General features: G+C 32.9%; 1 protein-coding gene across 1 annotated transcript; it reads left to right on the top strand.

Annotated features, from left to right (window-relative positions):
- Positions 1 to 63: 63 nt before the first annotated feature.
- LOC118038187 (uncharacterized) lies at positions 64 to 10,641 on the top strand. The gene is made up of 12 exons (XM_035044506.2): positions 64 to 393; positions 1,314 to 1,378; positions 2,474 to 2,572; positions 3,498 to 3,630; positions 3,954 to 4,013; positions 4,734 to 4,793; positions 5,423 to 5,545; positions 5,915 to 5,986; positions 6,861 to 6,998; positions 8,397 to 8,552; positions 9,701 to 9,805; positions 10,357 to 10,641. The coding sequence occupies exons 1-12, from the start codon at positions 169 to 171 to the stop codon at positions 10,384 to 10,386; spliced, it is 1,266 nt and encodes a 421-aa protein (XP_034900397.1). The 5' UTR covers positions 64 to 168; the 3' UTR covers positions 10,387 to 10,641.
- Positions 10,642 to 17,360: the final 6,719 nt, after the last annotated feature.

Raw genomic sequence — 17,360 nt, 5'->3', positions numbered from 1 at the left:
TTATTGAAAAAGTTGCTCATTTACAAAATCCTACCAACTCGGTTTGGTTCGGTTAATCCATTGGCTTTGAACCTCCTACTCCAGCAATGCAGGCTAGGCAGCATATATAGCGAACCCACAAATACATTTCCATTTCCATACTTTATCCTCTGTCTATCCACCTTAGCCATGTCAAGAGGAACAGACCGTCTGATAAAGAGTGCGAAGCAATTCGCTGACTTGCAATACAAGCTCTTCACTGCTCGATATGGACAACAATTGATTGACATTTTTGAGTTCCCAATAAAACTTGTCTTGTCTCCTTTCACTCTCGCCTTTGACATTGTGGGCTCTGCTCCTCGTGGTTTTGGTGTCCCTGAACTCGTCTCCAAGCTCTCCTATGCTTCTATCTTTGTATACATTCTCAAGCTTTATCAGTCTTTTATTATTTTGTGCCATTTATGTCATGTACACTGTGTTGGGTTTTGCAAAGTTAGGGACTTTATTGGTTATTTTTCATTTAACTTTGTTATTTTTCATTAAACTACTCGTTTACTTAAATGGGTATTCTCGTTTCCCTGGTTAATAATGTTAATATAAATGAAAACTTCATAATTCGTAAGTAGGTACTGTGTTAGGGTGAGCATTTAAGGATTTGGTTGCTGGTTTTGAGGTAATTTTGTTGTTTGCTCAATTGCTTCTCAGGTTATTTTTCATTTTTGTATAATTTTGTTTTGGAAGTTGAATACTATAATTGCTTGCAAGTTCAGTATGTTTAGTGGTAGATTGAGTTTGTGGGTGGTTTTGGTTTTTTTTTTTTTCCTTTCATGAACAACGTATGTCCAAGTTTAAATCTTGCGGGGTTGTTTTAGTTTTATTGAGTTGCATTTCTCCTTGGCTTAAATGGGATACCTGGTTTTTGTTCTATTTGTCTCAAGTTGAATTTGTACTTTAGGATTTCATATTGGTGGTTTAAGCTTTGATGATGATTTATTGGCATTTTGGATCATTTGGTTAAAGTGCTAATAATGACTCCTCCCTGAAACTGCAACGTTTTTCTGGAACAATGTATCTTTGTGCAATTTGCTTTTCGTTAAAGAGGTTCTGATGGCAGGACAAAACCTACACCATCTATTTCTTTCACTTCATGTGTGGATAAAATGCAAGCATTTTTTAAAGTCATATATGGTTGGGAACAACATCCTAGTGATCATTGCTTTATATGTAATTATTTGTGTTTGCCGAGTAGGCACACTTTCTTACAATCTCCTTCCCTTTTTTGCTACCTTACTGGTCATTTTGGGTGAACACTAGTTTTCTTATCTTCTTTGCAGGCTATTGCTACTTTGGGGACCTATGATATTGCCTTGGAGATGGGAAAGAAAGTGATATGTCAAAGGTACTGACCCTTGCTTGTGTCAATAATTTGTTCAATTCCAGTTTGATAGCACTTTTCATGATAGTATTATGCTATCTGTTGTAATTTATAGAGCTTTGGACACTGCTTTCTGCATCTATGCAGTTGAATATCCTTCTCGCTGCTAAATTATGATTTTGTGATGCAATAAGTTAAATTTTTTTATTCAATCTAATTTAAAACATCTGATGCTTTGGGAACAGCTTTTACCAAAGCAGCCTTAGAACTTATATTTTTAATATTTCTATCTTGCAGAGTGGGTTCCCTTGTTTGTCATCTAAATGATACACTAGATGCTTGTGCATGCAAATTTTCCCTTTCAACTTGCCAGAATGAATTAAATATGATGCACAACTGTGGATAGATTTTTCCCATTATTGACATTCTGAATCGTTATATCATTCTTGTATTCTAATAGCCTTGTCTTGGTTGTGATGTCCTTCACATGATAATCGAACTATTGTTATAGAAGGCCTCAAGAAGTTTGATGATGAGCTTTCTTTCTGGAAAACTTAAAGATGCAACTTATATTAATTAGCGGAACTGTGTAAACTTTGACTAAAAAGTGTGATAGTGCATCATATCTAGTTTTCTTTCCTTATTGTTCATAATAACGTATATATCAAATTGTTCATGTGGGAGTTTTAGGGACACCCAAGCTGAAATATGTGAGCTTGGCATTTTTTATCAGTTTACTGCACAAATGTATTTTTGACTAGGTGGTGAAAATATTCTTCCCATGAATCACTGAACTTTGTTCTTAAGATTCCTTAGGTGTCTTATTTCTTCATTATTATGGTCTTGTTGTAACTTGTGCTGAGAGTGGGAGTGCCCCCCTTTTTTTCACTGGAAGCAGTGCAGCATACTGTTTCAAAGGACTGAAAATTACTCCTATATATATATATATAAAAATAAAAAGAACTAAAAAATTATGAAATTTTTTGAATCAAAAGAAGGATGAAGTTGTATCTAATATGGCTTACTATTTATAATCAATCCAGTCTCCTCGAAAAGTGGTAGAAAAACATGTCTTATTAAAATTGGTGTGTTGTTTATTTGATTGGCTTGTGCTTGCAGGAATTGTCAGACTTGCAATGGATGGCAGGCATTACGATGTAATATGTGCAAAGGAGCAGGGAAGGTTCATTATCAAGTTAAAAATTACACCTTGAGAAGGTAGTTAATGGGGTAAAGCTCACCAAAATAAAATCTTGTGGTGCAGAGAAAATACAGACTGAGCAATATTTGATTAAACTTGCATCAAAACCTTTTACAGGAGGCTACATAAAACCTGTAATTTGAAAACTGCTATAGTGCATGTATGTAGCAGCACTACAGTCCACTCTAATAAATTGGCATTACTCTAGTTATGAATTTTCTATCACTATAGCTGAACACATGACTTGCTACTTGCTAGATTGTTTTTATCTTGTTTCATGACAAACTGTAAATGCTTGTTGGGCATAGTTTTAAAATATGTGGTCAGCTGGAGTTTTTAACCTGGTTGGAACTTGGAATTAAATTGTTTTAGTTCTCAAGGACTGTTGTTTTGTATTAATGGTAAATGCATCAGGTTTACAGTCAATAGATTGTTGGTTTGAGAATGGAGAGCAGTTACCTAGACCAAATATGTTGAGCTTTGTTGGATAGACTAGGGCCAGCTGGTTACTTTTACCTGATTTAAGCTGCATATTTCTTAGTTTTCAAATACCATTATCTAATTTACGGTAAAATATCTCAAGTTTGCAACCAACAAGTTGCAGTTTTGGTGCTTGAGAGCTGTCACTTCATACATGCAATGTAGGATATTCTCAGAGTTCCTTTCCTAGTTCCTAGAATCCTATTTTGAGAAACACAGTGGGCTTCTTATTTTCTATAGTTCTGTTCTTCACAGTTGCCTCTTCACCAATGTTACAGCGATTATTTTATGCTTACAAAGAAAATATGCTTGTAGCAAAAGCTCTTTTTGATTGGTATCATTACCATTAAAGCATAATTTACTCTTTTCCAATGAGCTCTGTAACTGAAAGTGTAGTGCTCTTGAATTGATCATATCCCCTTTGTGTTTTTTTTCCCCCATCTTCTATGGATACTTTTGCAGTGGTGAGAAGGCTACAGCTGAATGCATTGCAGATGCCATTGCTGACAACCGGGCTGAGCTGGTGCACCTTCCCTCCTCCATGGATCTTAACATGCCTTTGCCATCTAAAGACTGTCCAACTTGTGATGGAACAGTAAGACTTATATCGCCAAGCATGCCTATCCAAGTTTCTAAAATGTTCTCACCATCCCCGTATATTATTATTGATATTGGTAGTTTGAACCAGATTCTCTCTGGTTGTAATCAATTTTGGTTTGAAATGCTCATCTTCACCTTACAATGTAGCCCCTTTTGATATAGTTCGATAAAATACGCATTTTACCATTCTTGTGACCTATCTTTGTGTGGTGTCCATGGCACATATTGGTCCTACCTTTGAGCACAAGCTGGACCATTTTTCTGTACATGACAGAAGTACATTATGATCTTTGGGTGCAATATTTATTGATGTTGCAGGGTGTAATGAGCTGCCCTGAATGCAAAAACAAATTACAAGTCAGGATCTCTGCAGATGATGTAAGTCTTTTTTTTTTGTGGTGAATTTGCTGATGCTTGGTTTTTGTTTATGACTTTAATTTGAATACAATCAAGTAGCTCCAGACTTTCAATGAGATCTGCTAAGTTTTCACCAACAACATGGTTGGCATTGAAAGGAAACAATCCTTATAACGGACATCTTATGCTGCTATGCATGGCAGTGCAACTACCTTAAAAATTTAAGTCTTTGATTGTTCTAGAGTTAAAAGTCCTGAACCAAAAGCTTGACATATCAAAGCTGTGTTCCATCGTGGAGTTGAATGGCATTATGCTGTAGTGAAATAGCTGTTTTCTGGTGTAGTGATTTTGTGATCCATTTAGATCGAATGGAATTTCTTGAAAAAAAAAGAGAGAAGATTGATAATCCCAGATGAATCTGAATGGTTGGCCACCAAATAATATTCAACAACAGAATTATAGTAAACAAAATGTCATTAAGATAACTGAACATTGAGAGTTGATGATTTCAGGGTAAGTGTATTTGGCCAATTATTTGGTTGCACCATTGCTGATAAAACAAAATAATAGCCGCAACAGATAGTAAATTATGACTTTGCATTCAGATTATTCAGACGTGGTCTATACTGTTTATGTGTTTGAAAAATCTAGTCACTGGTTCTTATTGGATTACCCTGTGTGATTTACTTTATTATTCAATTAATGAAATTATCCATCCTTGTATGGTTTGTCTTTCTGCAGATAATGGAGCCCCCATGGCAAGCCTACAATGTCCTGAGAAAGATGGAGTATCCCTATGAGGCTAGTATAATGACACCTTGAAGTTTTTGAAGTTTCTTTGCCTCTAGCCTAAGATTTAGAGAGTCTTGTAGCATTATTACTTTAATTAGCCCGCTGGAAACCAGTCATCATAATTAGAAAACAAGCCATTTAATTGCCCATTTATTTATTGTGTTAAATTGCTAGAAAAATATAAGCCATGTTAATTTCTCATCGTCATCTCAATGAAGTACTTTAATATTATCATGAACAAACTAGTCATCCTTTGACTTCATACATAGTCTTGCATGAATTGGACTATGATACCCATTATGATTTACAAGCAATTGAGAACATTTATTGTCTTCTTCAGATGCGTATAGGATCAATTATGGGTTTGCAGAATGGTCATGGTTAGCCCTAGAATCATAATTAATGAGATACCTTTCCATCTTCATGGTTTACTTATATTCCTTTTCTTTTCTGATCTACTGCTTTTTATGTGGGAGTCTGCTCATGTTTGGTGTTTAGATATCCATTGGAGAGTGATCGTTATGATTTTTTATCTGATAAATTAGGGGATAGCATGATTTTTGAAGTGGAGGCATGTATATTTGATTTCAATTTATCATGTTAGAAAATAATATAATTTTGACCCTTTGCTGTTTCAGCATATAGTTGATAGCATGAGAGACCCCAGCATTGCTGCTTTTTGGTTGTTTTCCTTTCCTGAGATTATGGGTGGCTTCAACTATGATGGTGATGTCAAACAGAAAATTTGGTGGCAATACAAGGTTCCTAGTCCATTTTGCTTCCTCTGTCTCATCTGTTGGTTGGTGTTGTTTTCTATTTCATTTCCTCATTTTCATTGAATGACATGCGTATCATATATTCATTGAACAATACTTGCTAAACAAAGAAGTGACTAATTTGCATCCCTATATGCAGTCTTTTAGCTAGTTATTTCTACACTTTTCACTTTTTTATTTTTTAAAAAAGAATCCGAATCTAAGAAAAAAATTATCCTATTCCATTCCAAGATATTGAAGTTCTTTTAGGACTGGAAGTCAAACTGGCAGGCCTGTTACATTTGTAGGAGTTTTTCAAAGCTTGATTGTCACAGTTCATTCTTTTAATGGTTTGGTTTTCTGTGTTGAGTTTAGGAATCAATGAGGTATGATCAACTACGAGATATGGTAGCCAAGCGAAATCCTGGTTGGGAGCACTTGCAGGAAGTAAGACTATCTTCTTACTTTAAAAGAATCTAATCATGAACTTCATTGGCACATTAAACATGTGATCTTCTTTATGAGATTATTTGGTGCATTTAAGAGGAAAACAAGAGCATATAGTCAAATTCTTTGCTTCCAATCCTCTCCGTGTGCTTGCCATACTCACCTATCTGGGTTTCCTTGTAAACTGAAAAGATTGCTATTGTTGTATTTATTCTGTGCTGTGGCCACCTTATTTTAGTCAATCCATCTAGAAGCAATTTCAACTGGTTTTGCTACTTCCCAATTTTGTGGTTCTCCATGGTGGGGCACAAACTTATAAGCTTAAAGCTGAGCGAGGTTCATTGGCATTCTAGTATAGGGTGTCCTTAATGGTGCAAATTCATAGAATTGCCTGCCAAGCTGTTCTGTTTACACCTTGCTCTGGTATTCAGTCATTAACTCCACAACTCGTTAATGTTCAAGCCTGAAGCAACAAAACTAGCAACCATATTGAGAAGTAAAACTTGCAGTAATCTACTGACTACTTCCGTTGCTAGTAGCTTAAATAATTTTTGAATGGATTAAATAGCCAACCTGCCCTGATCATTTATCTATCTGGTATCCACATAATGATTGATTAGGTTTGAGGTCAAAGCCTGGAAGTTGAATCTCTGCATTAGAAAGTATACCGAGTGTTCATCCAGGGGAAGAATTAGTATTTGTCATCTAAAATGTTGGCATTGTGCATACACACAAATTACAAAACCTACAATGTGTCAAGCTTTTGTTTTTTCATTTTATTTCAACTCTTTCGAGTTTAAATATGTACTTGGTGGAATTGCATATAGTTCATTGTTTTGCCAAAACTGTATTTGAGTTCATTGATCATTCGCAGGCCCTGATCTCCATAGATCCTGTTCGTGCCAGGGATGATCCTGTTGTTGTGAAAAATGTCCCATACTACAAAGCTAAGAAGACACTGGAGGCAGAGGTCATGAAACTTGATCCACCACCTCGGCCACAAAATTGGGGTGTGAGTATTCATTGTAACCTATGGTTGCAAACTTCAATGCATGTTCACATTCCAACATATTATTTCAATAGGGAGAGAAAAAAAGATTCAATTAGTATCTAAAGCATTGACAATTACATATACAACCCTTCAATAGATTTCTTTTTTCACTGATTGAGGGTAACTCAATCATCATCCATAAAAAAAAAAAGTGACTGCTCCATAGTTGAAAATGGAGCCCCAAGGCAAGCACAGTTTCCTTTAGTCCTTGTTTTGAGGTACTTGAAGAACTTAGTGGTACAGATTGGGTCTTGATCAAGCATATTCATGGTGGCATTGACAAAGTACAATTGAATCTTTGATCAAAGTACAAATTGTTGGAATGGGCATGATTCAGATTATAGTTTCAAATCTTATTAATCAAATCAACTCAACTAAACTTAATTCCAAATTATTTGGGATTGGTTACATGATTTGCTATCCTACATTCCACCTGGTCTTGGAGGTTAGGACCTATTTTTCAACCAGCCTTTTAGAAATCAGATTCCTTCTTAAAACTTCAATTTGTCATTTGATTGTCTCTCTATCCTAACCTTTTTATCCCTTCTACTTGAGTGTAGCCAGCTTCAACCCAAGTCATTTCTGGTCATTCTTTCACCTCTTTCACTTTTTGCTTAGTGCTCGTTTGGCACTGCAGTAGCTTCTGCTTTTCAAATTGCTTTTAGCCTAAAAAAACATTAAATTGATGTTTTTGTAGGTGATTTTCGATGGTTTTGATGTGTTGATGTCAAAAGTAAAAAACATTCTGAAAAAACATCATTTTGCTGCGTTTTAAATTGAAAAACACTTTTGAAAAGCCTTCACCACAATACCAAACACACATAATACTACCTTTCTCCTAGCACAGCTAAAGGTTTGTGTGGAACATGGCTGAATCATCTTAAATGACCTTTCTGTATCTTTTCTTTTTGTAGAATGTCTGTTCTATCATCTATATCAACATTCTCATTTTGGCTTGGCGTAACTGCCCTTACAAATTTCCCACAAAATATCCCCTTCGACTTGATAGGTATCATATGATCTCACCATAGACTAATACACTCAATTTTATTCAGCTTGCTCTATTTCTGGAGACAAACTCAATTTCTAAATGCCTTGAATCATGTCCCCTTCTCGACTTCAAGCATTACTTCATTTGGCATGTGAACACCTCTTTTGAATTTGTCAATTTACACAGATGTTAATCCATGTGTACTCTTTGAATATGAATTTGAACTGAAAGGGAAAAGAAAAGGGTATTTTGGCAGTTAATACCTTTGCATGCTTCAGAGATGCGATGCATATGGAGTGTCTTGTTTCATTTTGGAGTGTCTTGTTTCATTTTGAATGGTGATTGAGCTAATCATGATGCATTGGCAGGATCTGGACCTTCCACTAAATGCATCATCATGGAGCGAGGAGGATCTCAAAAAACCAGAAAAGTTCTATGAGATGACTGTTCTTTTTAATGCACAGAGAGAAATTGCTGATAAAATTTTGGATTCACAATGGGAAACTAAATGGCGTCAAGAAAAGGTTGGTAAAGCTGCCTCTACTCCTACAGTTTAACTTGTCTCATTTTTCTCCAAACCTGTGTATATTACATGCAAAATTTGTATGTACAGCGCAAGCACACACATACACTCTCTCTACATATGTACCATTCTGGTTGCTTTTTTATTTTTTCACCAACATGCTAGGTGGACGACCATGCAATAATGATGCATAATATGTGTGAAGGTTAATAAGTATTTAGAAGTTAAACCATTTTGAAATACTGTGGTTTTAGGTGAGAAAAGTTGTTTGAGAAAATAACTCAGTAAGATAAATGAAATCCAAAACGTTCTCTTGGGCCATTAATTCATGAGAAATTTATGATAAAAAAAATATATGGATAAAGCCGTCTAATTATGGCCGGGGGTACTCTCTCTTAACTGAAGCTGCCATGTCATCATTCTTGTTTTAGAAAGGAACTTGTTTTTTCACGAATTGTGTGTACTCTCTTTTTTGGAGAATTTCCTTTTCCCTGTTATAAAAGAAGCTTGGCACAAAGGGATTGTTTTTGGCTGCTTTATTTAGATTTATTTCCCAAGTCTAATGTTCAAGACTACAAATGTTTTTTCAAGAGAAAAGGGAACATTTATTTATTTATTTTGAAAGAGAGAAGAGAAAACAAGACTTTAAAAAAATTAGTCATAGGAGAAAGAACCCTCCAAAACGAGTGCAGAAGTTAAAAAAATCGAACAAGGGACTTGCAGTCCCATGACAGTTAAAATACTCTAGAAATCTCAGAATGTACGCCTGAAGAATGCAAGTTTAGATGTCAACTAATTCATCTCTTTCTTGCCGGTAGGGCAATGTTCTATTATGACCTTCACCTCACCCCTGGCCCAGGGCAAAAAACCCAGCCCCTTTGCATTCGTATTTGACCAATGAAAAATACTTTGAAGCATAACTTGAAGGAAAGGAGAAAATGTGAACTTTTCGCCTGGATGCGTGGCAAACTCTCTGGATGCTTTTCTGCAATTCCTTAAAGAAATTTATATGCATGTCTGCCTGTGCAATTATATACTCCCTGAGAATAGCTTTACCAATCCATCACAGTTTGTTTGATGCCACCTTTGTTTACTTTGTTATCTAATAAATGCCATTAGTCATCAACATCCTATACAATTGATTTGCAGTTGAATGAAATGTTGGAGGAGAAGGTGCGGCCATACATTCAAAACATCAGCAATGGTGCCCTTCCCCGTCCTATCCTAATACAATCACAGAAGCAGGATAAAAAGGTTTCCACCCTTCTTTCCCTTTCCCTTTGACTTTATTTGAAAGATCTTCTAATAAATTCTGAAGCGAAGTCCTCTCTCTGTAATTCTCTTCTGCTGGCATAGAGAAACGGACCTTTGTTTTACACAAAATGAGGATTTATGATTGTCTTCTTAGTTATTATTTCTATCTAGGATGATTCCCAATTGTAACTTGCTTTAAGCTAAATAATCTGGAAGATGCCTTGTATGCACATGCATTTGTGGCAGAAAGATGGATATTAAAGCTATTTCTTAATACCATCGACACTCAAAGTGGTTAATAGAGTAGGGTCTTTAGCTGTATTTTTCAAGGAAAACTTTTACATTTTGTTTATGTATAATCGCATGCTAGAGATCCAGGGGGGAAACATGGCTTTCAGGAACCTTATGTATATTATTACCCATAAGCACATTTTCACTTCCTAAAAGCACTGGGTACCGTAGTTGCACGTGAAACTTTTACAAGTCACTGTTCATGCTTATCATGGTGCTCCTGTAATGTTTGCAACTTATTACCTATTTATTTTTTGCAGAGGAGGCAGCGAAGATGGTGGTTTTTCTGAAGTTGTTTTAAGCATCATTCCAATGTAGGCAGTGCGGCACATCGTATAATTTGTGTTTCGCATTTTTCTCCCAAAATTATACTTTTTTCTTATTCTTCATAACCTACCTGAGTCTACTCTGCGATTTTTTGTAGTCTTATTTTAAGCAGTACCTTTATCCTCAACCTCTCATCTGATATTTTGTAGCTACAATTTGTCTATGTTTTTGTTCCCTCAGCCTTGATTAAATGAAATATACTCAATATTTCAGCTGAATGATACTCAATATCTCAATATACTTTTATTACACAGACTAAGGAAAAGTTGTTTTATTGTAGCAAGTAGTTGTTTCATTGTACTAATTACAATATTATTTTATTTTTTTGCTATGTATGGTAAAAATTAACTTGAGATTTTATATATTTTATTAATGTATATGATCTTTATTATATTTTATTATATATAAATATCAACTTTTTAATTTATAGTTATATTTTTTAGTTGATGTAAAAAAACATATTAACACCTGCATGTTAATTCTTTTATATTAGAAAAAAATTAGTTTACCTGTAGTGTTAACAATTTGTTTTTTTCTTTTCTTTTTGTATTTAATATGGTTCTCAATGTATTTAATTAAAAGTGTGCATATGCTTTTTTATTTATTTACAATTATAATTATAATTATATAAAAAAAAACACATTTGAAAAGATGGTTTGCCAAAAAAATATATGATCCAAGGCAAAGCATAAGTCAAAAAACTAGTTTTTTCAAGAAGGAAACAAAATTAAATTGTATGCAAGTTAATTTAACATGACTTAATCGATTTGGTGAATTTAAAAGTAACTTGAACAATATATTTTTACTGATAAAATTTAAGATGATATTAACAAAAAAAATAAATATTAAGAATGTAATATGTTAGATTGATTCAGGTTAGCTCGAGTTACTCTGTCAAATCTACAATTAGATTATGAGGCCATAATAATCTTATAAAAAGTAAATTAAAATAAATTATTATGCTTAATTCTCAATCAAATCAATATTGAAAAAAAAATTAATTAAAAAAAGATAAAACAATATGGCACCTATCAAGAAAAATCACAAAGTTCAATTCTCAATCAAACCAATATTAAATAATAAAATTAAAAAAAAATAAATTAAAAAATAAACAAAAAAATAACCTAAGTTAATACGAATTAACTTGCTACACTCATAATCAGGCTCATGAGATTATGATAATCTCATAGAAATTAAACAAAAAATTGACTCAAATCAACCCAGTTTAGCTCGCAAAACTCATAATTCAGATTATGAGAATGTAATAACCCAATAAAAAGCAAATCAAAACACATTACAAAGCTCAATTATTACTCAAGCCATTGTTGGATGGTAAAAGTAGGGGGGAGCCAATCTAAAAAAAAAACGACAAAATAAAACGATCTAATTCGATCTGAGTTCACCCGTAAAACTCGTGATCTAGATCATGAGATCAAGATAACCTCATAGAAAACAAATCAAAACAATTATAAAGGCTAATTTCTAAGCAACTTAATATTGGAGGCTTAAATTAAAAAAAAAAAATTAACGAGTTAATTGGGCTAACTCATCAAACTCGCAACACAGATAATGAAACTAAAATAACCATATAAAAGCAAACTACAATAAATTATAAAATTTATTTTTAATACACTAAATGTTAAATGATAAAAAAAACTAATAAAAAAGTAATGAAGGTGGTGCATAAACTCGGATAAAGGAGATATGGGGTGCTTAAATGGCATGGAGTTTGTTTCGATTTATTTTTACTACTTAATCGGCATGTATCACGCCATTAATTTTTTATTATTATTATTGTTGAAGTCCCTTAACATGCAAATCATTAGCTCACATAAAAGAGACTAAAAAGAAAAAACAAAAAGCAGATAAGCAAGAAGAAAACAATTTGTGTAAAGGTAAGGAAAATGAGCTGATTTAGTAGAGCTATTATTTATTTATAAATCAATTAATGGATTGGAGAAAAGAACCCACAAACTCTACCATATCATATCAAATACACTTTAAAGTGAAATTTCAATTTTTATATATCATATAAATTATAATTTAAATAGGAGCTTGCTCCTTGAATTTTATGATAATTTTAAAAAATAGAATTGAAATACTTCATCCTCTTTTGTTTTAACAAGATAATATGTATACTTAGTGAAAAAAATAATGATGATGATTATAGCTCACTACCAGAAATCCAACAAATACCAATGGTATTACTGACATAATTTTTCTATCAGTATTTTATAGTGATATTTACCGACCGAATCTTTCGCTATACTCGTCATTATATGCCACATAAACTGTCGGTATATACCGAGGGAATCACAAACGAAATATAAAGAATTTAAAAAATCAAGCAGTGCAATGAAGTGGAAAGTTTTTGTGAGCGATTTTATCGATGAAATTACAAAGGGATTCAAATCCGGATATCTGTACAGTGACGTGTCAAAGTCACCAATAACATTGCTGATGATGTACAAACAAAATATATCCATCGGTAATTTCATCGATAATAGTTAATAAATGACATGGTCGACTCCCTCCTCCTCTATTTCTCCTTCTTCCCCTCTGCAACTAAACAAACCCCCCTAAATCTGCAACTAACAACACCCTTCCCCCGCCACTTCATCCTCTTCTTAACACAACTCATCATTCATCGACATTTCTAGTCACAACAACAATTTTCTTGTGTTTTTTCCATTGTATGTAAGTAAATCTATCATTTTTAAATATGAACACAATTTTGAAATGTTACTTTTTTTATTGCATATTTTTGTAGTATTTATATTTTGTTTGGGTGTTTACTTGTTTTATTTTTTCTCTAACAAACGTGGTGTATGGATACATGATTATGTACATCATGTTTTGTTTTAGATTTTGTAAAATCATTTTTGTTTGTAAATTGTTGAAACTTATGTCGAATTACCAATTTAGTTGTGTTGTGATGATATAAATAGTGGCTTGTTTAATAGGTCTATTTTATATGTTGTCAATTTTATTGCCGAGTTGTAATTTCCATAAATTAATGTATACAAATTTATATGTACTTAGATAATTGATAATGAACTAAGAGAAGTATGAAAGTAGGTTGATTATTTACTTAACATAGTTAATTAATATATATTGTTGTCATACACACACACACACACACACACACACACACATAAGGGAGCGCTCCCTCAATATACATGTGTGATTATCTTGACGATTATAAACTAGAACATCTAAAATAATGATCTACGGAGATTTTATTGTAAAAAGCTAATTTTTTAATAAGAAGATAACGATTATCCAAACATGTTCTACTTGAGGTGTATCTCCACTTATGTTACTAAACTTGGAGGAGTTGTCTTTTGTTACAATATCCATGATAAGAAGTAGCTTCAATAACAACTTAGCAACAATAACTCAGTGACTTTTAGTAGAGGTAGTTGCAAGAAATAATTCAACATGTTATTGTTAAGTTAATAATTCACACGTGATTTGTGTTAGAGAATAATATAAATCATATCTTTGAACCTTACTTAAAAGCTTAAGCTATTGAGTTGAATAGGTTTTTTGACTTGGTATCAAAGTCTTGATGACCAAGTGGTCTCAAGTTCGATTCTTATTATCCCTATTTATTTGATAAAAATTAAGCACAAGGTACTGTGGACCTATGCAAGTTTCAATTTCAAAGGGTTTTCACTTGAGGGGGTGTGTTAGAGAATAATATAAATCATATCTTTAGACCTCACCTAAAAGCTTAAGCTATTGGGTTGAGATGGTTATTTGACTATTTATAAGTAGCTTACAGTTAAAGTTAGTTAGGAATGAGAAGTTAGTTAAACATGTGTATAGTTTTAGGAAAGTCAAGAAGTATGAGTTGACATTTCTGTAAACTTTTACGTAACTCTTTCTTCCTGTTATTCTTCAAAATCTCTCTAAGTTCTTTTATTCTATCTTCTCTAAAATTTTCTTTTCTTTTCAAATCCTTGTTGTTAAGCAAGGTTCACAACAATTGGTATTATAGTCAATCCAAGACCTTAATTGATTCCTTTTGGTTTAAAATAGTGGGGAATAATAAGATAAAGATTGTGGAAGAACATTATAGAAAGTTTGATAAACAACTATAAGTTATTAATCAAGAATATTGAGAATCAATGGTTGATTAACAACAAAAGGGGAAAAATAATGGATGGAGAAAAATAGGAGGATTAGTCAGATCAGTTTGTAGATTGAAGCATTTACAACTTAATTCTAGTCTTTTCCAGCGAATCAAGTGACAGGGAGGGAACTTGAAGCTAACTCCAAATGGATATCGAATACTCCACCAATAAAAAAAGGGAAGTAAATATGTATTAAAAAAAAGGAAGAAATTGTCTTTTAATAGGTAGGAGAAATGACTCAGCAATTGATGGAGTCCTACCGCATCCAAGGATCAACACAAGAATGGAAGGAATAAGCTCTTATGAAAGGCATAACACTACTGGCTGCAAATTGATTCCAAACCCAAAATGACAAATTAATGAAAAGATTACTGACATTTGAGAATTTGGTTTAAAAAATTACAAGTTTGTTCATAATAAAGTTCTTGTGGGTTCACAACAGAGGAACTTTATTTGCAGCAATAATAGAAGGATGATGAACCAAAGAAGAAAGAGGTTAAATATAAATCCCGTGAAAAATCAAGGTTGGATTTAATTAAATAAAATGTGGCCTAAATGAAAATAAGAATAATTATAGAGCATAAATACTCCTCTTCTAAAAAACATAATAATAATAATAATAATAATAATAATAATAATAAATAAATAAATAAATAAATAAATAAAGATCTGTAACTCTCATAAAGAAAGAAAAGAGGAAGTTTTTGTATTCATTTTTACAAATCAAGAGAGAAACATAAAAAAATTCCAAGAACCCATCCAAGATTAAGGGTTATGCGTAGAATAAATACTGGTGGGCAAGTGATTAACAATAAAATTTGAACAAGAAGAGAAGAGGGGAAGTTCAGCTGTTATTTGAAAGAAAAGGAGGGAGTTGAAGATTGAAACCTTGATTCGTACCGGGTAAGGTGTTCTAAACATAGTTTTATGAGTCGTTTCAAAGTCGATTATAAATTGATGCCTGGATATTGAATTATAGTTAGAGTTCTTAGAATTGAATTGAGGGAAAAATATGAGTCGCTAAATTAAATAACTTCACGTGTTGTGTATAAGTGGAATGGTTAACGAATCTGGACAGTTTCGTCTCTTCACTTTCAAAAGGATTTTGGGTAGGAGGATGAAGGAATTAGAATCAGGTTCCTTCATAGAAATTGTAGTTTTAGATGTTAACTAACTAAGAAAATTGGTCTATAACTCTATATATAGTTAAACATCTGAGGAGAGGTTAGATAATAATGGTTCAAAAACAAGACAGTACCAATTGGACAGTGATAGTTCAATGTCTAGACAGTAACGATTCAAAAACAAGACAATAACAGTTGGACAGTAACAGTTCAAATATAAAGAAAGGAATGGTAACTATGGTTGGACAAATAATGATAATATTAATTGGTGAAATGAGAAAAACATAAAATATTAAGAAATGACTGAAAGAAAGACTTATTGTTGTTGATATGGTTACTATAAAACATATCATTGGGTGAGAAAAATTTATGAGATAAACATGTGATTTGCAGGAGGGACCACAGATGTGGGGCAACAACAACAGCAGGGGAGCACGAGTAGAGCTTTTATTGCAGGTAGGTGAATCGCACATATACTTTTTAAGTTAAATTCCATGATTTTAATTTATTACCAATGTGATATGTGAATTACTAAATGTATGTGTATTCAATAATCATTTTTTATCTTATAAAGTCTGGAATAGAGGTTGATGATGGAAGAGGGAACGATTATTAATAGTTGAATAAGAAAGATATTCTAACGAAAATCCAAAAGGAAGAAGTGAACAAAATATGAATGCATGTTACCCTTTTGAAATTGTTAGATATTTGTGTTCTTATATTTATTGTAATATTCATATTCCAATAATATATATTTTGTTTCAGGATCATCACATGCACGACAGGAGTAGCTTCTAGTTTATGTTCCTTTCTTGTAATCTAGGTTCTATGAAGTATACTCTTATATTTCATAAGTATGTAATCTAGGTTCTATGAAGTATACTCTTATATTTCATAAACATGAAAATGTTGTATAATTGAATTTGTATAATTAATGTTTAAACTTGAATGAATGAACTTAACTCTGTAATTCATATAACCATAATTAATGTCTATGTGTTTGTATTTTTATTCATTCACAATAATATTTTGTTATATAATATATATCATAAATATTGTGGTTGATAGGTGTGATAATATTTGTGGAATTGAAACCCAAGATGATTGGATCGGGATTTAGCTATGAGATGCAAGTTATTAGAAGTGTAAACAGGTTACATGTCGCTAACATAGGACTTTCCGGTATAGGGGGGACCTTGTCGAAATTTTGGTAGATGTTAATACGAAGACCATATATATGTATGTGTGTGTGTGTGTGTGTGATTTTCAATTGACATGAGATTGTTACTTTTTATCCCGGTATAGGGGTAGGATGTTACATTAAATCAAAGACCATCTCTAAAATCTATTCAGAAACATAGGAGATTATTGGATTACGTTAAAGCGTAATACAATAGTGGGAATTGATTGTAATGCTATTGCTTTTAGGATGTAAGACTTGGTGGTTTCACCTTGGTAGACTTGGAACAAAGGATAAAATGCTTAGAATATCTAGAATAATAAAAGATTCTCGATCTCAAACAATGCCAATGAGCAATGATTTGGCTCAAACCAGTCCACTAGGCGCATTTTCTATTCATGTCCTTACTTAAAAAGATAAAAGATCAAGAGAAATGCAATAGAGTTATGATCATAAGATTAATTCAATGGTTTAACTTGTTAAAGAAGATGTCA

This window comes from Populus alba, chromosome 1 (assembly GCF_005239225.2).
Source record: "Populus alba chromosome 1, ASM523922v2, whole genome shotgun sequence".
Taxonomy (NCBI): Eukaryota; Viridiplantae; Streptophyta; class Magnoliopsida; order Malpighiales; family Salicaceae; genus Populus; species Populus alba.
The sequence above is the reverse complement of the archived record's forward strand: the minus strand, read 5'-3'. Positions and strand labels throughout refer to the sequence as shown.